The sequence below is a fragment of the Lepus europaeus genome, chromosome 6 (assembly GCF_033115175.1).
Source record: "Lepus europaeus isolate LE1 chromosome 6, mLepTim1.pri, whole genome shotgun sequence".
Lineage (NCBI taxonomy): Eukaryota > Metazoa > Chordata > Mammalia > Lagomorpha > Leporidae > Lepus > Lepus europaeus.
In genome coordinates this window covers 56,882,518-56,907,872 of record NC_084832.1, presented here as the reverse complement: position 1 = coordinate 56,907,872, position 25,355 = coordinate 56,882,518, and the positions used below count along the sequence as shown (strand labels likewise).

General features: G+C 46.7%; 1 protein-coding gene across 5 annotated transcripts in view; it reads left to right on the top strand.

The window, feature by feature from the left end:
* Positions 1–25,355, top strand: part of ENOX1 (ecto-NOX disulfide-thiol exchanger 1) — a 599,613-nt gene that overhangs the window by 473,262 nt on the left and 100,996 nt on the right. For all 5 annotated transcript variants that reach the window (XM_062194137.1, XM_062194133.1, XM_062194135.1 and 2 more), the window contains 2 exons: positions 20,950–21,056; positions 24,912–25,029. In XM_062194137.1, coding sequence (XP_062050121.1) covers positions 20,950–21,056; positions 24,912–25,029 — 225 coding nt within the window. The remainder of the gene's footprint in view (positions 1–20,949; positions 21,057–24,911; positions 25,030–25,355) is intronic.

Below are 25,355 nucleotides of genomic sequence, written 5' to 3'. Positions count from 1 at the left end.
GCCATGCTCCATCCCATGCCAGGTGCAGGGGCCCACAAGCCATGCCATCGTGACCGGGCGCAATTTACATATTCATTCTACAGATAAGTGTTATTTTCAGTGCTAACATGTGCCAAAATGCCTATCACCTCTTTCATTTGGGTAAACCTGAAGGATAATGGGTCTGTTAAGGATGGAACGAGAGAGGGGCGTGAAAAGCCAGGGCCTACGTGACTTTGTTATCAAAAGCTCATTTTTTTTTTTTTTTTGACAGGCAGAGTGGACAGTGAGAGACAGAGACAGAGAGAAAGGTCTTCCTTTTGCCGTTGGTTCACCCTCCAATGGCCGCCGCGGTAGCGCGCTGCGGCCGGCGCACCGCGCTGATCCGATGGCAGGAGCCAGGTGTTTATCCTGGTCTCCCATGGGGTGCAGGGCCCAAGGGCTTGGGCCATCCTCCACTGCACTCCCTGGCCACAGCAGAGAGCTGGCCTGGAAGAGGGGCAACCGGGACAGGATCGGTGCCCCGACCGGGACTAGAACCCGGTGTGCCGGCGCCGCTAGGCGGAGGATTAGCCTATTGAGCCGCGGCGCCGGCCCAAAAGCTCATTTTTATTTATTTATTTATTTTTTTTATGCACTGGCAGAATTTAAAAAGAAATTTTTTTATTTCAATGGCAGAGTTAGAGAAAGAGAGAAAGAGAGAGGGAGAGAGAAAGAGAGAGAGAGAGAGAAAGAAAGAGAGAGAGATCTTCTATATGCTGGTTCACTCCCCAAATGGCTGCAATGGCCAGGGCTAGGCCAGACCAAACTCAGGAGCCAGGAGCTTCTTCCAGGTCTCCCATGTCGGTGCAGAGACCCAAGCACTTAAGCCATCATTCACTGCTTTCCCAGACACATTAGCAGGAAGCTGAATTGGAAGTGCAGCAGCTAGGACACCAACGGGTACCCACATGATATGCCAGTGTCATGCTTAGTGGCTTTACCTGCTCCGCCAGAAAGCTAGCCCCAACATCAGCTTTTAAAGGAGGGAACCCAAGATTGGATTAGTGAGTAGATAGAGGGAAGGGAAGGTTGAGTTGACAATAGAAAAGTGAGAGGTGGCATAGGAAAACTTCAAATAATGCAGTTCACACAAAGTTATAGCAGGAAGCCATAGCCTTGGACAGCAGAATGATTACTATAACTTCACCTTTTGCTCACTAGCACCAGTTTTAAATAAGTTCTCATTGCATGCAGTTTGAAGGCCCCCCTGGCAGAGAAGACTCAGCCCTTGACTATAACTTCGGGGATAGGAGGGCAGCCATGGGTTAAAGAGGGGAGAGTTTCATTCTTCTTAGCAACAACTATTGAAAGAGGCACCTCTTAAAAGAAGGTCCCTGTGATGTGGTGGAAAAAAAGCAAAATGCCTTGTAAAGATATGAATCAGCCTATGTTTGAAACAACTGAAACCAGACTCCCCCACCCCCAAAGTATAGTTTGTAGGGATCCAAATACCAGCTTTTTTTTACTGATAAAGTCATATTGGAAAATGCAGTAGAGACCTGTCTCAGGTCAAGATCATTTTTTTTAAAGATTGATTTATTTTATTTGGAAGGCAGAGCAACAAAGAGAGGACAAGAGACGAGATAGGGAGAGATCATCTATTTGCACATAACAGTCAGGACTGGGCCAGACCGAAGGCAGCAGCCAGAAACTCCATCCCTCTCTCCTACATAGAGATGAAGTAGCAGGGGTCCATGAACTTGGGCCGTCTTCTGATGACTTCCCAGGTGCACTGGCAGGGAGCTGAACAAGAAGCAGAACAGCTGGGACTCGAACTGGCACTCTGGGATGGGATGCTGATGTCATGAGCCATGGCTTAACCTGCTGTGCTACAGTGTCATCCCCTCCAGCCAAAATCTTAGGAGCATTAGTTAACCCAACAGCTCCTCCCCACCAACCTCTACATCTGGAGCATTAGGAAATCCCTTTGTTTCTACCTTCAAAAACTCATTCCTATTTGGCCTGCTTATCTTAGTTTTGCCGGCTACCACTCAAGTCCAGGCTGTCTGAACCACTGTCATGGTGTGGTGTGTCAGAGCAGTGCCCAGCTGTGAGTAACAGGAGACTCTACCAAACCATATCTTAAACAAGTGGAATTCTGTTTCTGTTTGCACACAGCAAAATCCAGACACAGGTGTTTGTGGGCACTGGCTCAGGAGTTGAGAGCTGTGAGGACTGAGGCTTTTGCGACACTATCAGTTTCCCTAGATGCCTGCCTTACAGTGACTGCTGCTGCTCCTGCTGTCACATCTTCCTTTTTCCAGGCTAAAATTGCTTAAAAAGGATGGGAAGGAAGGAAGAGAAGGGAGTTGCATTATTACAGCAAGAAAGCAAAACTTGCCCAAACACCCCCAACAGACTACTTCACATGTCTTTGTTAGGCAGAATTATCACCCATGGCCCTACCTATGAGGGAAGTGAGAAATGTAACTTTCGACTGGGCCCCTTTCCCTCCAGAATAAAATGGAGCTCTCCTATAAGGAGGGGAGAACGGCCACTGGGAAACCTTTGGCAATGAACACCTTACGTAGTCCCTGTCATTCTGCTTTGACTTTGACTCACTCATCATCTGATAGAAGTCAGATTGTGTCTTCTCCACCTGAGTCCCTCCAACAGGTTCGCATTGCACTTAAAGCATTGTTCGCTCTCCCTAGCCTGCAAGGCTCTCCCTGCCTGTCTGTTTAGCATCAGTTTTCCCCTGAGCCTCCTTGGTCCCCCTCCTTGGCTTCCTTCCTCCTGGTCCTAGCCCTCACACATTCTGTTCCCTCTTCTTGGTGTGCTCTTCCACCTACTTTTGTATGGTTGAATCCTTTGTGTCCTTTAGGTCTTGGCTGTGAGACCACCCCTTCAGACAGTTGTTCTGGTTCATCCTTTGGGTAGATTCACCGGCAGTCTACCTTATGAAGTGGCACTTTGTGGCACGTATCCAAATGTGCGATGGCTTGGTGATTTGCCTGCTCTTAATCATCGTGTCTTTTCTCATCATCCGTGTGTACCAAGTCCCTGGAACACAGAACTATGCCACAGATGTTCGGTGGATGAGTGGGTGAGTGAATGAGTAAATTGGAAGGCAGGGAGGAAAAACACCTGAAACGGTGCATCCAGAAATTTCCAGTGACACCATAGCGTAGTTTGGCACTGGCGCTGCCACCACCCACAGGTCCCAGTGTGTAATAAAGCAAACCCCTGACAGAGCTCAGTAGCTGTGCTTTTGCGAGGGAGATGGTACACTGCAGCAGAGCCTTCCTAGCAGGCCAGGGCATGTTAGCAGGGTTGGCGTGACAGAGTCCATAGAAACATCTGCCTCGGAGCATCCTCACTTGTAACCGCCCAGCAGCCTTCATGTTTTTTTTTTTTTAATTAATTAATTAATTTATATTTATTTATTTTTAAAGGTTTATTTATTTACTTGAAAGTCAGAGTGACACATAGAGAGAGAGGCAGAGAGAGAGAAAAGTCTTCCATCTGTTGGTTCACTCTCTGATTGGCCACAATGACCGGAGCTGCGCTAATCCAAAGCCAGGAGCTTCTTCTGGGTCTTCCATGTGGGTGCAGAGTCCCAAGGACTTGGGCCATCTACTACTGCTTTCCCAGGCCATAGCAGAGAGCCAGATCAGAAGTGGCACAGACAGGACTAGAACCGGTGCCCATATGGGATGCTGGCACTATAGATGACGGCTTCACCTGCTACACCACAGCACCAGCCCCAGCCTTCATGTTTACCTCCTACCTCTTCCTGCTTGGGAGTTGCCCCTCAGCCCTATAATGTGATGCAGTGAAGAAGTATTTCCACAGTGGGCAGGTATCACTGGAGATTGTGAAAATCCCACAGCAATAGCCGAGGGGTGCCCGTCACAGCCCTGGAGTGTTGGAGAGGCCTTCACCTGTGTCTTTGATAGTCAAGACCTTTCACAATGACTCGAAGATGGGAGGAGATACCTGCAATGGAGTGAGCCTGGGTTGGAGTTAAGTCGGTGAAGCACAACAGAAACAGCGCATATCTCCGGGAGCAGTCTCGGAATTTTCCATTCTCTCCTGTGTGCTTTTACAAACCCTGGCATCCGTTGTGGAAATCCAAGCCTGCTGCAAAAAGCTCATGGAGAGAATCAAATCAGAAATAAATTCCGCTGGCGCCGTGGCTCAACAGGCTAATCCTCCGCCTTGCGGCGCCGGCACACCGGGTTCTAGTCCCGGTCGGGGCACCGATCCTGTCCCGGTTGCCCCTCTTCCAGGCCAGCTCTCTGCTGTGGCCAGGGAGTGCAGTGGAGGATGGCCCAAGTGCTTGGGCCCTGCACCCCATGGGAGACCAGGAGAAGCACCTGGCTCCTGCCTTCGGATCAGCGCGGTGCACTGCCCATGGCGGCCATTGGAGGGTGAACCAAAGGCAAAAGGAAGACCTTTCTCTCTGTCTCTCTCTCTCACTGTCCACTCTGCCTGTCAAAAATAAAAAAAAAAGAAAGAAATTCATGTTGTTGCAAGACAGTCGCGAAACACACACAGAGTCTTTCTCATAATGTGCATTTTCCACCAACTTTTTGAAGAGCCCTCCTCTTGGCAGTAGCCTGACCAGCGTGGTAGGCATGTGCACCTTTCCTGATTGTGTGGATTTTAAATGTATCTCATTTCCTGCTAGGAGTCTCCCCAGTCTGTGCATCTCGTTTGCCTTTTCTGCTTTCTACACCTTGGTTCAGAGTATGGTGGGATGTGTTGGGTATCAGTGCTGTGGGCTACATCTGGCACAGTAACTGCTAACGTCCATAGTGATTGACGCACTTGCTGTGTTTTCCGAAAGCAAAGCCATTTGTCTGCATTAGTATTCCTGGCGAACAACATGGAGATCCCATGTTAGCTTTCTCACTTAGAATGAATCAGCGCCCATATTCAGGAATGGCATCCCAGCTCTCTTGCCCTTGTTCATAGCATTCCATGGCAGCCTGTTTGTTAGACAGCCTAGAGTGTCAGGAAACAATCTCCAGGCAGTGCAGAGGCAGGTGGATCAGCACGCTAGCTTACTCCAGCAGGTAGTGCAGGCCTGGTGTCTAATGGGAGGGCTCCTTTCCCACGCTCCAGGAAAACTTCAGGTGGATTGCAGAGCTCAAATCATAGCAAAAGCATGTGTGTCCCTGTATAAATTTTGCTGGAAGTGGGTTGAACAAGACAAGGTGTGAGCCACGAAGCTGGGCTGAGTGCACCCATCGCTTTGCCTTGCTCGTCACATTTGACCCTGCGTTCATTTGAAAAGCACCCGTAATGGGTTGTTTTCTAGCTGCGCTCTGGCCATCAGGGAGAAAGAGAGTGAAGGTGCCATTCTTGAATTTCAGTGCTTAATAAAAATTTCTCGTAAAAAAACAGTCAAAAGCCATTAATGACAGCCTAAAGGAAAAGTTGTGATTTATTTCAAGGTCTTACATCAAAGCCCAGCAGTTACCTTGTAGCTTTGATGGTGTTCAGTGGTGCCAGCATTTGCATGAGTGCTAACATTTTTCTTATCTCTGGTCTTCAACCCAGCACCAGCTCTTAAATACAATCAAATGGGCATTGTTCCCATCTGAGCTTTGGCTTAACGTATCAGGGAGCAGCAGCAGGAGTTTGGGGGTACACCACCCACTCCCTTATGCATTTGGGGGAATTTTTTTCACTCCTCGCTATGGATGTGCTGTTTTCAACTATGTTAGATGAGGACATTGTATATCCCAGTGTGGCACCTGGGCCCGCCCTCCCTTGCGCTGGCGGGATCCATTTCACTTGCTAGCCGCAAAAGCAGGAGAAACATCTACATCCCTGGTGAATCATCTCCTCCTCATGTCATCTTCCCCTTCTGTCATCCTTGTCTCACCTTTGCATTGTTTCTTAACCTAGCCATTTGGCAGCAAAGTCCCCAGCTCTTCCCGCTCAGAGATTTTTGGGTTTTGATCTTCCTGGCTTTTTAAAAATGCATGCTCCCTGGGAACTCCCCGCCGGCCTGCCCACTTTTAGTTGTTCGGTTTCAAGCAAAGCTGGTTATTTCAAAGCGCAGACAGCAGCTGTTTATGAGCTTCAGGAAGCATGTACCGCTGTGTTTGGTTACTCACATGCCTGCCAAGGTGATCAGTTGTGCTTGCCTGGTTGCCACACACACACACACACACACACACAAACATGCACACATATCTAATAAACATTTAAACACTCCATGATATTCCCACCTCGGTACATTCCCAACTTGCTTCCCAGTCAGAGAGATGGGAACACAGAGGAGGAAAGGCAAATGGGAAGGTGACGCCAGTAGAGGACGGTTTCCTAACTTAAGAACATGTGCCATGAAGTGTCGTGAGCATGCATGGGATGTCAGAGCCGGGAGGGACCTCAGGGACCCATTCATTGCAGAGAGAAAGACTCTGAGGCTCACAGAGCAGACCTGATAGGCAGTTGTAGGCAGATTAGAGCACAGACTCTTGGCTCCTTGTACAGTTTTCTTTCTAAAATCAAACAGGTGGCAGGTGGACTTGCGCTGTGGCACAGTTGACTTAAAGCCCCCCAGCCTGCAGTGCTGGCTTCTCATGTGGGCACTGGTTCGAGCCCTGGATGCTGCACTTCTGATCCAGCTCCTTGCTAATGTGCCTGGGAAAGCAGCGGAGGATGGCCCATGTGCTTGGGCCCCTATATCCATGTAGGAGACCCAGAAGAAGCTCCTGGCTCCTGGCTCCTGGCTCCTGGCTCCTGACTTCAGCTTGTCCCAGCCCTGGTTGTGAGTGGCCATTTGGGGAGTGAACCAGTGAATGGAAGAACTCTCTCTCTACCTCTCTCTGTAACTCTACCTTCCACATGAATAAAATAAATACATATTTTAAAAAACATGGACATTTAAAGAATTATTTGATTTATTTGAAGGGCAGAGTTAAAGAGAGAGAGAGAGAGAAAGGAGAGAGAGAGATCAATCTTCCACCTGCCAGTTTACTCCCCAAATGGCTGCAATGGCAGGAGCTGGGCCAGGCCAAACCAAGAGCCCGGAACTCCATCCGGGTCTTCCATGTGAGTGACGGAGGCCGAAGCACTTGGGCCATCTTCCACTGCCTCCCCAGGTGCATTAGCAGGGAGTGAACTGGATCAGATGCAGAGCAGCTGGGACTTGAGCAGCCCTCACATGAAATGCTACAATTGCAGGCAGCGGCTTAACCTGCTGCACCGCAACACCAGCCCCGTGTGTTTTGCTTTTTAATGAAAATGATCAGAGGAGGAGATTGTAACTGTAAACCCATAGCTAACAGGTAGAACTGAAGAGGCGTGCTGGCATCACACTGAATCCCATTTTCTCCCAGCACTTCCCTGGCTCCCACCTCCACACATCTGCTTATGCGACATGCCTTGCTTGAAATGTTCCCTCTAGGTTCCACTGCTGTCAGGTGTCCTCCGGGAAAACTTCTCCATCACCATCTCCCTTTCTCCTATCTTAGGCTGTGCTCGTTAATACTACCCACCTTAGTGCTTCATTTTTTACTAATTGTTTTATGTGCATCCAGCTTGCTAGTTTTTTTTGGGTTTTGGTGGTTTTTTTTTTTCTTTTTTTTCTTTTCTTTTTTTTTCCCCCCTTGGCAAGATTTTAAGCTAAATGAAGCTACAGGTCATTTCCAGTTCTCTTTTTCTTATCTCACAGTGCCACATCTGTGCCTGGCATCACTCTTGTCAGCACATGGCAGACCTGAGTACAAATATAGATTGTTGAGCCATCAGAGGTAGAAATGAAGGTGGGGCTAGAAATTGAGCAGGAACATACACACTGCAAAACATACTCTAAACATTGCTTTTTTTGCACAAACCGTGGTCTCAACTGGCTTACTGCTACTACGCCATGCTTTCTAGGGTAAGATGCACAGAATACACTTGTGTTGTGAATTTTACAGCAGCAGCATAATAGTATTGCTTTAGTGTTAGTTCAGATTGGATACCGGAAGGTTAGGACTCCATGCGTGACATGAACCTCATTCTAAGTCTTGGAAAACAGTGAACAGTGGAGGGCCGACTGTGTAGACATGAAAGAGGCCATGAGCGGGCATCCAGGCTGCGTTGCTGGCTTAGGCCTCCGTTAGCCACATCACTTTGGGAAAGGCTCTTAAGCTGCCGGAGGAGGCTCCATTTTCTCATCTCTCCAGTGAAAGGGCTCGACCAGGTAATCCACTAAGATTTTCTGGAGCTCCTCAGTTCTCACCATGCCAATGACTACCATCCCCTCACATCTCTGGCAATCTTAAATACCACCAGTGTCTGCCAGAGCCCAGCCGCCATGTCAAAAGCATCTGCTGCAATCCCGAAAGACGGGAACGCAACACGCAGTCCTGCGCGCAGGTGTCGTGTCAGTGCCGGGCTGCGACGGCGAGTGTGCAGCAGCAGGCAGGCGCTGTAGACGGGTCAGAGTTATTGTCAGAGACGACTGCGCGGGGCCCTGACGCTCTCCTCTGTCAGGTCCTCGTCTGTCTTCTCAGCTCAAATCGTAAAAGCCTCAGGCGTTTGAATGAATGATTCAGTCCATTTCACAAATATTTATCGGGTGCCTCCTCAGTGCCAGGTCATGTGCTAAGTGCTGGAGTGAAATGTGGGGGGTTTCTGAACTCTGCGGGTACCGCCATCCCCGTTGTAGACAGATGGGTGTCCTCGGCCACATTTTTTCTGCCTGAAAAGCTCTCTCTGAAATCATTTACTTCTCAGGAACATCTCAGCTAAACATTTTTTATGTCCGCCAAGGGAAATTTGGCTCCTATGTCCCCTGCTGTCGAAAAAGAATTTTATGGGGTGTTAAAATGTTTTCCCATGTCTGGACTAGTCATTGCTATAGTTCATCCATGAGAAATCCCTGTAACTGCTTCAGCAACAGGGCAGGTTCCTATTTCACTGCGAAAATCTTCCTAGCTGTATTCGCCGGTATATTCAATGCTGGAAACGTTATTTCCATATAAAGGGGGAAAAAAAGCATGTTTTTGGTTTAAATGAATAAATGTCCAGAGAAAATCATTTTTTTTCCTTTTTATTTGAAACACAAAGATGGACAAACCAACAGAGTTCCCATCTTCCAGTTCACTCTCCAAGTGTCCTCAGTGGCTGGCTGGGGTTGGGCCAGACAGAAAAGCCAGGAGCCAGGAACTCAATCCGGGTCTCCCATGTGGGTGACAGGGACCCAAGTACTTGAGCCATCACCTGCTGCCTTCCAGAGTGCACAGTAGGAGGAAGCTGGAATTGGGTATGGAGCCAGGACGGAAACCCAGGCACTCTGATATGGGATGCAGGCATCCTAGCCAGTGGCTTGCTCAGCCATTAACCCAAATGCCTGCCCTAAGAAAATCAGTTTTCTAAAACTTCCGAAATCTAGGATGAGCGCAGAAGGTTCTGTTCACAGGATACCACAGCTGATAGTAGAGGACCCTAGAAGCCTGCCAGGCCTGAGGGAGCTTGGTGTAGTTTCCTTCCCTTCAGTCTCACCGGAAGTCTGTGCGTGAGTCAGATAACGACACAAGCAGGTTGCAAAGGATTTCAATGAGACCAGCCTCGCGCTCCGGACCAATAAGGAACTGCAGAGGGCTGGATTTCATGATCTAACAGTACAGGTTGAGTGGAGCACAGCAACCCAGGAAAGAGGAAAACCCCGCCACCTTAGTATGAGCCCAGGTCTAAGGGCTGGGAAATAAGCTACAGCCAAGTGTCAGGGAGGTGAGTATGTGGTGTGTGTGTTCATGGGAAGCAGGACTGTGAGAAACTGCATCTGAGCTTCACTGGCAGAAACCACACACATACACGCACCAGGTCTCACACCGTTTCTTTTAAAGTTGGGTCACTTTCAAATCAACGGAATGCGAGGTGTCAGGACAGCAACTTCAGGCAGAGGTGATCTGCTCTTGAGTCCATGCAACCGAAAAGGAAGTGCAGCTTAGCATCTGTGACCCAATAGAAGCAAACAGAGCCCAGGACGAGGCATGAAAGAGCATGATCCAGGGGATAGGACGCCAGCCAAGGAAGCCTGACCGCTTGGGTGTGCAGACACCTCCCAGGGCAGGCTGATACATGACCTACCAAGCCCCAAATGGTTCCTGCTGGTTCCCTTGCAGAAAGGTTGGCTCGGGGCTCTAGAGCACCACAGAGCCAGAGAGGAGGAGGTTGAGGATTGTCCAGCCCAGACCCTTTGCCTTGGGATCCAGCCAGAGAGAAGATTAGCAGTGGAGCGAAGACCTGACCCAACAGGTTTCTAGATTCTTCCTCCCCTCTCATGGGCAGTCCTCCAGATAGAATCCAATTCCGAAAAGCAGCCCCTTGGCCCACCTCCTTAAGCTTCCCCTGCTGAGGCTTACTCCTCAACAACTTCCACTCCAAAAAAGTAGAACAGAAAGGACTTTGGACTAGAGTGAGATTCTGGACTAGAGTGAGCTGAGAAGGCCGCTGTAGCCCGGTAGACACAAAAGAAGACAGGGACCTCTCTCTGGACACTCTCGTTCTTCGCTGTGGTCCAGATTGCTCCATAAAACATCTTTTCTATAATTTAATATACAAATTTCACATTTTTTCATATATACAGATTTAGAAGCATAGTAATACTTTCCATCCCTCTTCCTCCTCACTCTCCCATTCCCACTCTTAATTTTTACAAAGATCTATTTTCAGTTTACTTAATAATCATATAGTTAACCCTACACTAATTAAAAGAGTTCAACAAATAGTATGAAGAAAAAAAACTGTTCCTCAATGGAAAGAGACAAGTGCTATAAACAATAATCAAATCACAAAATGTCCATTTCACTCCAATATATTACATTTCAGGTACTCTATTAGTTACCTTGGATCAGGGAAACATGATATCTCTCTTTTGGGGACTAGATTATTTTACTAAGTATAATGGTTTCCAGTTGTGTCCATCTTGTTGCAAAAGACAGGATTTCAATTTTTTTTTTTTTTACAGCTGAGTAGTACTCCATAGAGTATATATACCATAATTTCTTTATCCAGTCAACAGGTGATGGCATCTGGATTGATTCCATATCTTAGCTATTGTGGACTGTGCTGGAGTGAACACGGGGGTACAGATAACCCTTTCAGATGCTGATTTGTTTTGGGTAAATTCCCAGGAGTGGGACAGCTGGATCATATGGTAGGTCTGTACTCAGATTTCTGAAGTATCTCCACACTGTCTTCCACAGTGGTTGCACCAGTTTACATTCCCAGCAGCAGTAGAGTAGGGTACATTTTCCCCCACATCCTTACCAGCATTTGTCATTGGTGATTTCTGTAGGAAAGCTATTCTAAGTGAAGTGAGGTGAAACTTCATTGTGGTTTTGATTTGCATTTCCCTGATGGCCAGTGATCCTGAGCATTTTTTTCATGTGTCTGTTGTCCATTTGAATTTTCTCTCTTGAAAAAATGGCTGTTCAAGTCCTCTGCCCATTTCTTTCTTTCTTTCTTTTTTTTTTACAGGCAGAGTTAGACAGAGAGACAGAGAGAAAGGTCTTCCTTCCATTGGTTCACCCCGCAAATGGCCGCTACAGCCAGTGCGCTGTGGCCAACATACTGCACTGATCCGAAGCCAGCAGCCAAGTGCTTCCTCCTGGTCTCCCATGCGGGTACAGGGCCAAGTACTTGGGCCATCCTCCACTGCCTTCCCAATCTGCCCATTTCTTAACTGGATTGTTTCGTTGTTGTTGAATTTCTTGAGCTCTTCGTAGATTCTGGGTGTTAACCCTTTATCACTTGAATAGTTTGCAAATATTTTCTCCCATTCTGTTGGTTACCTCTTCACTTTGTTGAGTATTTCTTTTGCAGTGCAGAAGCTTCTCAGCTTGATGTAATCCCATTTGTCAATTTTGGCTTTGATTGCCTGTGCTTCTGGGGTCTTTTCTAAGAAACCTTTGCCTATGTGAAAGTCTTGCAGAGTTTTCCCCAATGTTTTCTAGTTATTTGATAGTATTAGGTCATGGATTTAGGTCTTTGATCCATTTTGGGTGGATTTTTGTGTAAGGTATAAAGTAGGGGTCTTGCTTCATACTTCTGCACATGGAGATCCAGTTTCCTCAGCACCATTTGTTGAGGAGACTGTCCATGCTCCATGGATTGATTTTAGCTCCTTTGTCAAAGATAAGTTGGTTGTGCTACACGAGCTCATCAAGCTGCACTACCACGCCCATTGCTCCCACATCACCATCATCTGCATCAGCACTTCCGGCAGAATAGGTGGGAAAACAGGCCTCTTGCCTGTGGGTGGGTTGGGGGCTGCAGCCCCTGCAGCAGCTCCCAAGTGGCATGGGATTGGCTCTGGTCAGGGCAAGCATCCTGACTGGAGGTATGAGAAGAAGCCATGTGCCCACTTTTGTCTGGACATTCTCCATAAAACGTCTTAAAAATGTTTTATTTACTTATTTATTTGAAAGACAGAGACAGAGAGGAGAGAGATCTGCCATCTGCTGGTTCACTCCCCAGATGGCTGCAATGACCAGGGCTGGTGGCCAGGCTGAAACCAGGAGCATGGAACTCCAGCTGGGTCTCCCACATGCATAGCAGGGGCCCAACCACTTGGGCCATCTTCTGCTGCTTTCCCAGGCACATTAGCAGAGAACTGAATCAGAAGTGGAGCAGCCAGGACTAGAACCTGCACACCAGTATGGGATGTTGGCATCATAAATGGTAACTTAACCTGCGGCGCCATGACACTGGCCTCTCCTCCATAAACTTGCAGAGAGGTAAGTGCAACTTCTTAGCCAGTCACAACCTCAAGTCATTTGCTTGTTGGCGTTGAAAAATTTTATTTGCCTGTAAGTTTCAGCCCAGAGATCCTTTAAGCCTTTCTAGCCCTCTGGGGTACCCTCTGCAAGCTCCCTTGTCGCAGTCCTCATGCTGTGATTCACTGGAGTTCTTTGTGCAGAACCATCTCCTCCCAGGGTTTGACCTTGGGGCTGGCCACATCTTTGGCCTTTTTGTACACAGTGTCTGGTACAGCATCTGGCATGATACCCACGACAGGGCTCCTGAGATGTGGAGCACAGTATAATGGTGATAACGACATGATTTGAAATCGGCTAGATGTAGTTTCCATTCCCAACTGCACCCCTTACTCAATATATTGTCCCGTCCTGCGGGACGTCAACTATGGGGCCGAACACCTAGAAGGAGAGATGAAGGGACAGGAGACACAAAGACGGCAGCAGGATAAGGGTCCTGATCAAGCTGCAATTTTTATTTTTCAACCACACACTTATATTTCATAAAGGCAGGGTGTCGGGCGGGGGAAGGAGGGGCGTTTAGGAGGGCAGAACGTCAGGCATGGGCAGGAGGGGGAGCTTATCTTGTAGCTGCAATGCTTGTGCAAGTAGGGGAAAGGTTACAAGGTCTTAAGGCACAAGGTCACACAAGGTTGCGTTATCAGTGCTCTCCGGCCTGAGCTGTTTTAGTCCTGCCTCAGTAGTTTTCCACTAAGAGGCCACATGCTGTGTGGTCCCTGACAATATATGACCTAGGACAAGTAATTATACCTCTTCATGCATTTCAGTTTCTTTAGCAAGGAAGTGGCCATAATAATAGCACCTACTTCAGAGGGTGGCTGGGAAATTTACATGAGACAATGTTTGAAACCAGGGGTTTGGAGGGCTTGTTAAAGCGCAGGCTGTGGGGCCCACCCTCCAGGGTCTGAGTCAGCCATCTGGAGGCTGAGCTTGTGCATCCCTAATGACTTCCCTGGTGACTCTGAGGATGCTGCTCCAGGACCATGCTTTGAAAACAGCAGTTTTAAATCATCAGGCATCACGCCTAGCCCCGTAAGTGCCAAGAAATGAGAAACAGCCACTAACCATGACAAGATTCTCATAGCATGAATAATGAAGTTAGTGGAGACCCAGAGGAAGCCAGGGTCACAAAGAAGAGGCTGGTGTTGTGGCACAGTGGGTTAAGCCACTGCTTGGGATGGCAGCGTCCCCTGCAAGAGTACTGGTTCAAGTCCCGCCTACTCCGCTTCTGACCCAGCTCCGTGCTGATGTGCAGGGGAAAGCAGCAGAAGGTTGACCAAGTGTTTGGGTACCTGCAACCCATGTGCAAGACACAGACAGAGGTCCAGGCTCCTGGCTTCAGCCTGTACTAGCCCTAGCCATCACAGTATTTGAGGAATGAGTCAGGAGATGGACGATCTCTCTCTCTCTCTCTCTCTCTCTTTCTCTCTCTTCTCTGTCTCTTCCTCTCACTGTCACTCTGTCTTTCAAATAAATAAATCTGAATGAATAAGAAAAGCTCCCCAGAAGCCTGATCTTTCTGTGCCCTTCCTGCTGGAGGCCCACTCTTAACAGTGATTCTGCTTCCGATAAAAGGGCCAGACTTGTTTCTGTTATTTGTAATGGAAACTGCAAATGTAGATATTGCTGGTTCAGAGAACTGGCTAGCCTGTAATTGATGCCTTTTCTCATCCGCCAGGAATACAAAATGAAGTTTGATTATCCACTGTTGGCAACAGGTAAACAGTATGAAAAACGCTTGATGGGTATAAATTGGAGTCCAATTTGTCCGTGGCTCTCCAAATTAAAAATTCAGATCCTCTTTTATCCTGTGGACTGCTGGGAACTTTTTATAGAGATTCTTAGAGAAGGATGTCAGAAGATAAGTCTGAGAGTGTTCAGTGCAGCTTTGTTAATAACAGGGGATTGTGTATGCATGGATTTCCAAGATACACTAAGTGAAAGGAAGCCAGATACACAGCAACATGTGTGACAGCAATAGCTCTGTGTAGGTAAAGAAGATAACATATAAACAGCACACACACTGTGTTCTCCAGGAAGTTTTTCTCTGGGTGGATTTTTTGCCATCTGGTCACAGCGATTTCTGCTGAAGACTGAAGCCATCAGGGGGCTAAAGATGGGGAGGGAGACTTGTGGTTTTCATTTTGTCCCTTTTCCCCACCATGGACATGTGTTTTATTTAGTTAAGAGGGATAAGCTAGGCAGGGGATTCCTGGGGCTTAAAAAGCCTGATAGGTGCTTTATATTGTAAGGAACCATTGTGACTATAATCTCATGGATTTTTTGGTTGTGTTGTTTTCCAAAACATTTGAACATAGGAATTCATTAGGGGATCTACAGTTTCCTGAAAGCTACCAAGATTTATGCATCTCAAAAAAAATCACTATCTGTCAAATATCTTTGTATCTGAGCCATTTGACCATTCCCCGCTTGCTTGAAATTCGCTAAAAGCCATCCTGCTTCTTTTCTGTCAGTTTGTTCAGCATGATCCACTTTCCTCTACCCACACTGTGCTCCCTGAGAGAACCAGATGCCTGGCCTCCTCTGCCCAGGGGCACAGAAACCCCGTGTCTGCTTGCTAGGGCGCTGCCCTGGTTTAACAGCGCTTGAGGTCACATGGGGCTGTTTTTACCCATCTCAAGACAAAACCCCGGAATGCCCTCTTTCCCTCTCAATTTGAAATGCCACTCCGTGCCTCCGTTCCCTGGGCTTCCCACCAGGCTGATTGGCAGGCTCTCTGTGCTGAGGATCCAGCACCCGAGCAGTCCATCTATCCAGGAGTGTCTTCTGTAGCAGCTTCCTCTGGTGTTTGACACTTAAGCACCCTCTTCTTAGATACTGTCTCGCTTCTCTGGATGTCCCGAAATCCGAACTCTTCACTGTATTCCCTCCGTTCGCAATCCCTAGGTCTACTGCCAAGGTTCTTCAGCCCCAGTGCCACATATAATGTCTTGTAGTTTCTTTAGTCCCTTCTCCCCAATAAAAGAATTCCACCCTAGCTTTTAGTGTTTAGAAACAGCTGTAGCCAGCTGGGGCAGGGGAAGTCAACTATTTCATTCGTTACTGTCTTTGAAAATCTCTTAGGAGCTTTTCGTGGAGGATTGAAAAGATGTTATCCCTTAAACGAAAAAAGTTTCCTGTGAACCCTACAGAGTTAAGGCTCTCTCATGAGCCCAGAATACATTAGAAACAAAACTCAGGCTTAGAAGATTTGTTTGAGGTGCTTTCTTTAGGCATCCTACTGCCTATAAGAAGTTAATCTGTTTCTCTAGATACTTGGGATACTCAATAGGTTTAGGGATGTTTCCCAGCTGTTTAACTTTGGCACAGTGATGAGGGAGGTACAGGGATGGGGAGAAAGAAGGCAGTGAAGGAGAGAGGGCTGTGTTGGTAGTCTCTGAAGGAGCCTAACCTTCCATTCCCATCACTACCGAAGCTTGTCTTCTCAGAGCTTGGGGTGGAGCAGCAGGTGCAGTCCAGAACGGCTGAGATTTCACGCTGGGAGGCCTGCTCTCTCTGGGGTGCTTGTCTAAGCATGGTCTGTCCCCATGGGCTTTGCGAAGAACAAGGACAAGTACTTCTCAAGGTACTTCATGAAGTTCGCCGTCAACGAGGAAGTGTGCTTTAATTCAGCGAATGCCCAAATGTCGAGGGGGGAGAGAAAGAGCAAAGGTTGAATTACTCAGTTTTATGATTTTTTAAACATGTGAAACATGTACACACGTATGTGCATACACATGCATGTTCCGTGGGCTTATGTATGTCCACACATGCTCATGTGGAAGCCCCTGAGCAGTCCCTGGCAGGGCTCTGCAGCTACACAGAGTGCTCAGTGGTGTCAGCAAGTCTCCATGAGTCAGTTATGTTTATTCACTCCCACTGGGCGTGCGGGGGGCCTCTTTATGCCATCTAAGACTGGCATTCATGTACGCTTTTGAAGAATTCACCACGATTATTTTCTTGAGATCCTCAAATTATCTACTTCAGGACAAACACTCAAAACCGAACTTTGGGAAACAGACCTGCTAGGTATAGAGAGCTCTTTCTGTTGATATGTTCAAAGCTTTGGAGTGATCTTTCTTAAACAAATAAGTAGCCATGGTAGAACAGTACTGATGCTTTTTACCTGACACAGAACCGGGCGAGGCCTTCAGCTGCCATTCTGAAGACCACTAAGGTGATGAATGTCCTAGGGCAGGGGCTGATCTGCTATTTTTTTCCTGCTTGCAGTATAGCTTAATATGAAAGCTGCTTTCTCTGGACAGGTGCTGGTGCCATCTTGTTTGCTATTTTTCTCTTTCTCTGAGAAGTAGAGCTTTGACGATACTACCTGTAGTTTAGTTAGTAACTACTTGTTGCTTGATTGTATGTAGAGCAAGTAGTACAACTTAGACTAAAGAAGTCGCATGTGGCATCCTAATTCTCTTTGGTGTTCCCTGCTGTAGACAACACACAGTGTAGGGTCCACACTGGTGACATCAATACTAGCAGTCTTCCTGATTCATGATCTTTAAAATACGCTGTCTCTGAATCACGTTCATTGGGGATAGTCTTGGAGGGGGCTCCCCCCAGTGATGCTGAATTCCTGCTGATCCAAGCACTCCTTCAGAGTCCCTTCATATGCCCAAGAACTTTCATTTGTAAGACAAATGGCTGGCTTAGGGGCAGTCTGCAGAAATGGGAGAAGCATACCTGGCCCTGTCAGTACTCCAAGAGTATTTTCAAACCTGTTAGATTTGCAAACGTGTCGAGGAAAAGGGTAAAAGTTTGTAAGAAAACTGCATTCAGTATTGCTTATGTCACTGGAAAGAATACGGTGTGTACAATCACAAGAAGTGGAGATGGCCCAGGAAATTTCCAACATCTCTGCGTTCTGACTTATTTCAGAACCCCCAGCCCATATTTCAGTTCCATCCAGATGGGTTGCAGGCATTCTCAAACTCAGCAAGTCCAAAAGCCAATTCCCTGTCTTCTTTCTCAGACCTCCCTCTGCTAATTCTCTTGCTGTCTGAATGCTGCCCAAGCTCTAGTCCTGCAGGTCTCTTTTGTCTCCTCTTTCCAGGTAGCAATGCCTTGTGCTATCCCCTCTCCCTGTCAAATGGTAACTTGTCTCACCTTCCACTCCATAGCCTCTGCCTTAATTCAAGCTGACATCATTTTGTCCAAGCAAATCCGACTCAAAATGCATGCCTCCTGGACCCGTGGTATCAAGTTCACGGTCTGTATTAGGGTACACAGTTCTCTCTGGTTTGTTCTCAGCCAACATTGACCCCCCCCACCCCCACCCCCACCCCACCGGCTACTTTCCTAGGGTCCTTTCCCCACTCCCTGCCAACCTTTGAGTAAGTGGCTCCTGCCTTCTCCGCCGAGCAAGCATTGCGTCAGCAGGTGTGACCTGGCAGAATTGTGGCCTTCTTTGGGGGATGTTCCCTGATCTCCACCCAGCCACTTAGTTATTCTGTTCTCTGGGTCCCTAGAGCAGTCACCCATAGGTCAATTATCTGCTCGCCTTTCTTTCTCCCCCAGAGACTGTGATCTCGTCAAAGGTGAGGAACATGCCCGAATCATATATTTCTAGCAATCGCTCAAGCATCTGGTACCTGATAGGACCCCAGATGGTTGTTGAATTAGTGAGGGATGAATTGAACTCATGCCCTGGAATGTGTTAGTCACAGGAGGCACTTCCCTCAATCAGATAATCTCTGCAGTATGCATATGGTTTGAAGAGAGGTTAGAGGATCTGGTTTTACCCTTAAACCAGTGCAGTATTAGGCCATTGGGTATTGGGTGTCTAACTGTCTGCCCTTCTGTCCTCCTCCGTGTGCCTTCCTAGTCTCTTACCTTTATACAATCATTTTATAAACACATGATTTTCTCTTTAGTGTGTCTTTATTAATAGCTTCTCCTGACAGAATGCAGAATTTTGACTACCAGCCTCCAACCCCTCAGTCCTGGTATCAAGACAGCCTTTCTCTTCCTCTTCCCAATGATGCCAATCAAAGAGCTCTGCTGGGGTGGGCATTCGGCACAGCAGTTAAGACGCTGGCTGTGACTCTCACATCCCATGTCAGAGTGCCTGGGTTTGAGTCCTAGCTGCACTTCCAGTTCTAACTTCCTGACAGTGTGGAGCCTGAAGAGCCAGCAGCTGATAACTCAAATAATTGGGTCCATCCCAACCACTTGGGAAACCCAGGATTGGCTTCCTAGCTCCTAGCTTCGGCCTAGCCCATCTCTGGCTTTTGTGGCCTTTAGAGGAGTAAACCAACAGATAGAAAATCAGTATTTCTCTCTGTCTTTCAAATAAATAAAATATTTGTGTTTTTTTAAATAGCTCTGCTATTAAAGGCAGTGGAATCTATTACTCTTTCATAATCTCATGACCACCACCTTGCCAGATAATCTCATCTGACAGTGGATTTAGGGTTGATTCTGTGCTGGCCCTGCAAAGAGCAGTTGAAATCCTCAGTGATCCCAGGCAGTGCACAGACAAAACAAGCAGAAAGCCCATGAGGTCAAGCTGAACAGGTTTTGTCCTCCACCAGCTGTGCTCTGTGCTGGGGGCTGCGGGTGGGGCGAAGGTCAGCACTGGGAGCATCTCGAGGTGACAAGTCTGGAAGTCCCACTTCCTCCAGGTGAGGATGCAGAGGGAAGAAGCCACATGTGGTCAAAGAGAGTGTGACTCAGGCGAATGGAAAATCCTCCCATCCAAACTGGGTGAAACAAATTCCTGCGAAATAATGACAACGATTGCTAAATAAGGACAGTTGGAGTTGGGCTCCCCTGAGGTGGAACACAGTCAACATATAAGCCTCCTAGGAAAATTACCAGTAGCTTGAGAAGTAGTTGCCTATTAGCATTATAAGACATTCACTGGTACTGCAAGTGGAGAGAATCTACCTTGTGTCTTCTGCTCCATCATCCGCTTGTTTACTTTGTGTGCTGAGTTTTAAAATTGTGTCACCAAAGTATTCATCTTTATGGGGATTACTCTATTGCTCTTTGCCATCCTTTGGACACCAAAAGTTTTAGGGGAGCTTTGATTTCCTTTTCATAATAGAGCCTTGGGAATCATGAAAGATTTATATTGGTGGGGGTTAGTATTTATGAGAAGCTAATTTCAGTTGTGCCTTTCTAAATATTTAGAAGTCCAAAATTAATTATATGATTAAGTCAGTGCTCTAATTTTCTTAATCCCATAGTTACTAGATCAATAACTGTTGAAGTAGTATTGGGTTGCTTGACTCAACCCCTAACATGTATTACTAAGAGCCCATCCCTTTGTCTAAGCAGTTTTGTTCATAACCATCAAATTGATCATTCCAGTAGCACCATGCTTAGAAGCAACAGAAGTGCTAAATGAAATCAAGGTGGTAGAGTCAGAACTTCAAGTGGTTTGAAAAACAGAGGGAGGGGTGCTCACTAAAAGAGATATTGGAATAACCATGAGTGCAAGTGATTGTGATGAACTACAGATGATGCCCAATGGTGTTGAAATCAGACCTGCATGCCAGGACTGCTGACGTGAGCCTGGGTCTGCTCGGAGTTGGATGTGGTGGCTCCTGTTTCCTGCCAGCAGGCTGCAGAGCTGGTTGCAGTCTGTGCAACAGAGAAAGAAAGAAAGGAGCCACAGACAAAAACTGGCCCCTGAGGTTGAAGGGAGATAGGATAACAACTGTTCATTGCCCCAGCTTGGGACGCGAACACGGTAACGTCTTCTGAGGGCTGCCATTAAGTCCTTGAGATGGAGATCAAAAGAGGAAAAGATGCATGGTTGGCTCTTCCCCACTCAGCCACTGCACCCCAGCTTCACTTCTAAGTATCCAGCCCAGGAATTGCTATTTATGTATGTGTCTATCTCTATATGCCCACACTACTGTCTATATTTCTGTAGATCTAGGTACATAGATATATCAAATCACATTTTAAAACAAGAGCTAAAGGATGCTTGGAAGTAGATGCCCATGAGCTTTTCTCAGTCATATTTAGAGTTTGGTTTAACCTAAAGTTATGGAACAGACTTGAAGGGAGACATCCCCAACCTTGCTAAAATGTAAGTACAAAAAGGCACAAAAGGGATGGATATTGATGATGTTGTTTCTATTGCGACATCATCCATAGACTCCTAGTGTCTTTGCTTTGCTTCCCTATGGTGATCACAACATAAATTACTTGTCTTGTTTGACTTCCTTGTTCACCAAAGTTGAGCAGATTGTGGCCGTTTTCAACGCTTCTACCAGACAAAAAGCTTGGGACCATTTCTCGAAAGCTCAGCGCAAGAACATAGACATTTGGCGAAAGCATTCTGAGGTTGGTGATTTTATGATTATTTTTTAACCACCATCACACAGCTGGATTGGCAGGGAGTAGTGTGGCTGCAGCCATTACGGTTTTTGTTACCAGGGGCAGTCTTCTTGCCATTGTTCTGTCTCGTTGTCAGCTCCAACTCAAATTTATCCCTTGTGCAGAAAAGCGGCTGACTTAATCCTTAAAGGAGAGAGCATTTTTCTCTCTCTGTACAGGGAGAGAAGAATCTCTTTTGTTGATGGTAAAGAGCTTGGAAATAAACAGACACTTGGCCTAATAAAGCATTTATTATTTTAATATAGAAAAGTAGTTTTTAAGTACAGATTATTTTTCAGTGTTCGGTGTGCTGATGATGGTTTGCTCTTTGGGCTAGAAATGGCAAGTATGCCTCTCCATCCAAGTCTTCTCATTATAGCAATGTTTTACCCATGTACTTAGCCATTGCGTCCTGTCACTCCCTCTGCCCAGAGCAAATGCCTCAATGCATGTGTGAAGTGTGAGTATCTACCCCCAAGGAAACAGTACAGAACTTGACCTTCATTTGCCACCTAGAAACGCCAAAAAGTGCCATTAGTCATGGTCATCCAGCTGTTATTTTTAGCTCTACAGTGTAGTGTACGCTTTGAACCTGTAATTTAAAAGTAAGTATACTGTCTTTGTTTGCTTCTTTTTTTTTTCAATGAGAGAATGTTTTTCATTTGGATGCCTCTCCATCTGCAGCATGTTAATATTAAAGTTCTCAAATGATATTCCCCTCTTTCAAAATCCCAAACTTATAGAAGGTAAGGTTTATTTATTTAATGATTTTGACTCACACTTGTAAAATAAGTGTTTTATATTGAGTTTGAGGAACCACAAAGTACTGTGATATCAATCATTTGGGTGACATTTTAAGTGCCCATTAACTAATGCTAAATTACAGTAGAATACCAATGGCACTAGATGTAACATCCACATGAATACCAAATGAATTCCTTATTATCACTGTTATTATGGTGCATACTGAATGACTTCACAATAATGGGACACTTAAAATGCTAGTGCAATTTATTGGTAAGAAGGGCATTTTTTATTTTGTTCACTAACGCCTGAGAAGGTGGTTGGTGACTGATATAATTCTCATCCTCTGTTCAGGATTATGAGTAAGGAGGGGTGGGGTCTCTCTTTAATTTTTCAAGGACCAGAAAAACGAAGAGTGCTCTTCTGGTATTCTGTCTGCCACTGAATCGAGACCCAAGGCTAAGTCGCTTTTCAGGAGAAGAAAATAAATAAATAAAAAGTAATAAACACCTTCACCTGCAACATGCTACACACATTGAGGGCTATGAAAACAGAAACTGGCATCGATGAACTGTGATTGCATTTGGGGGCTGATCAGTCCATGAGTTGTCTACTTTCTACTTTTCACATAAAAACCAAACGTGGTTAAGAGAAATGTCCAGAGGAAGGCAGGTGGCATGATGCTGAGCAAAGCTGGGCACCACAAGGCCATGGTCACTTTGTACATGTCTACCTAAGTCATGAGCACTGCCCCACGTGACTCCACTTCCTGCAATGCCTTGGCTGTGCTGCACGGAGCAGGCCCTGTGAAGGCTTGCAGTGTGCTCCGAGGTTGCCTGCTTGCTTGGCTTGGCACCAGGAGGCGGCGGTGGACGCTCTAGCAGGATGGATGGCGTGCACGCCTCAAAGGCGCTCCTGGAAAGGGTCTCTGTGCCTTCAAACCGCCACTTCCAACACCTCTTTTGATATACATTAGGAAATAGAATTCTAAATTACCTTTGATTTTCTCTCCTACATGTTGCCTAATTGATTAAATACCAGCTGGTAATTTAACATTGTGGATGATTTCTCAGTTGCATATAAGCTTGATAATTGGCTTGATTTTTTTTTACTGCATTCCCATGTACCGCATCCGCTAATTACCTGCAACACCTCTACAGATGTATGAGAGTGTATCAGTGATTTACTGCTGAACTCCAGGCACGCTGTGCAAGCACCCTCCTTCCCCCTCCCCTGCACCCTTCCCCCACAGCAGCTACAGTATGGCAGTTTGTCATTAATTGCAGGGACTAAACAGCAGACCCTTTCGGCCTCATTTATTCTCTCCACCTGACTTTTTCTTGTTCCAGCTATTTCTAAGCCACCCCTATGGGAACTGGGCTCTTTGTCAGTGGACGAATTAGCTGTCCACAACCTAAAAATTTCCCCACTAATCGTGTGTGGCACCTGCCTCCGAGGCCTAGGGCATTATTTAGGGCAGAACTGGCCCCTCTTTCTGCCAGGTGGCACCGTCAAATAAGGTGGCCTTTCCAGAGCTTCCCTGCGATTGGTGGCCCTGGCCCTGCACCCCAGGCTTTACCCCTTCCCTGTCCGAGGCAGTGGTGACTCCCATAGTGCAGTGCTGACCATCCAATACCTCCAGCTGTAAATAGTGTGCTCCCGTCAAGCTGTTGAAATCTGTGTGCTAAGGAGAGAACAGAATAGAGAGAACCACTAGCACAGGCTGATACCCACACATCACTGAATGGGCAGTCGAGCTGTGTTTAAAGTCATCCACTAAGTTATGTTAAATAACTTAGATGTCCTGTTACTCATAGGCTTGCTTATTAGAATATGGCTTTTCTGTAGACACTTCAGGTTAAACAGGGAGAAGGGAAAACAGAGCCTTCTCCCTGTTTTAATTCTTTCAGGGAGTAATACATGTAAGAATAGAATGCATAGGGATTCACACATACGAGAGGACCTCAAAAAGTTCGAGAAATTAAAAAGTGAATTTATTTTGGTGCAAAAAGATATTGAAATCCCATGTATAATTTTTCATAATGCACATTTTCTGCAAACTCTTTGAAGACCTCTCATTTCTCGTACACAGTTAGGTACAAAATAATGGTGTAGTTATTTGGTGTAAATGATTACGATGTCCTGATTTAAGGCAGAGCAGTAAAAAATTTATTGTGTTACTCTAAATTTTACAGTGAATTTTTGCATACATTATTACATTCTAATTGCCTTGTAATGTTATTATTATTATTCCCTATTCATGGGTGAGTAGACAGTCTCCGAGAAATAAAATGACTTGATTGCAGTCACACTCCAGTAAGTAGAGAAAGCAAGGGATGTCCCAAGATCTGGGGCTCTCAGTCTAAAATGGGCTAAAGCACCCATCACCTCTGAGTTTTCAGTTTTGGACATCTGAATGGTATGTGTGTGTTGGGGGGTGTGTGTGTATGTGTGTGAGAGAGAGAGGAGAGAGAAAGGAGACAGAAAGAGAGGGGAGAGAGAGAGAGAGAGAATCACACACAGGCCCATACACATACAGGGGCACTCTGTTTATGTGACAAATAATAGTGGCCGACATCACCAGCTTTTAGCAAAGCAGGTGTCAGGCTTGATGCTAAGTCTCTTGCATGCATTCACTCATTCCACGCTCAGAACTATCACAGTACTCCACGGAGCATTTCTCCAGTTGCACAGCAGGTCAGTGGCAGGCCAGACCAGACCTCTTTAGAAGTCCAGTGCTCATGCTCATCCCAGTTAGGTGCGGGTCCCGTCGGGCTGCCAGCCACGTAATAGGCCTTGCTGCGTGGTCCCTGAGATAGCCCTGCCCCTTTTTGACAGACAAGGAAATTTTCGTCCTGGTCATTGACAAGCAGGGATTGATGCCAAGTCTGACGCCCAAGGCGCTGCCGTTTGCTCCGCCCCTTGCCATTCCAGGTTAGGTGAGGCAGTGTTGGGGAGGTCAAACCTGGCGACTCTCAGCATCGCTGGGTCAGTTGTGCCACACGCAGAGACCCGCGGGGACGGCGGCGTGCCGAGGCGCGCCCCTGACTCTGACAGCAGCGTGTCCTCTGTTTTCAGGAGCTCCGGAACGCTCAAAGCGAGCAGCTCATGGGCATCCGGCGCGAGGAAGAGATGGAGATGTCTGACGATGAGAACTGCGACAGTCCTACCAAAAAAATGAGAGTCGATGAATCAGGTAACGCGGGTCGCTGCTGCATACCCTGGGGGTGTCAGCAGGGGCGTCCACAACTCTCATGGGGACTAACTGGGAAAGAGCCGTATAACTCACTCATATTTAGAGATGTGCTAAACTTCCATCTTCGCGTGCCTCCGCCTTTTATTAATAGGACTTTAAGCTCCTGCTTAGGAACGTAGTGATTTAAATCGCTCCAGTTGTTTCTCCACACGTAGATCCGGGGCTATTATCCATTTTTCAGGGATGTTCGCCTGTCCCCATAAAAATCCTTTTCCAGAGTGTGGCAGCCACAGCTGCGGCTGAAACACAGATAAAATTTGGTTTCA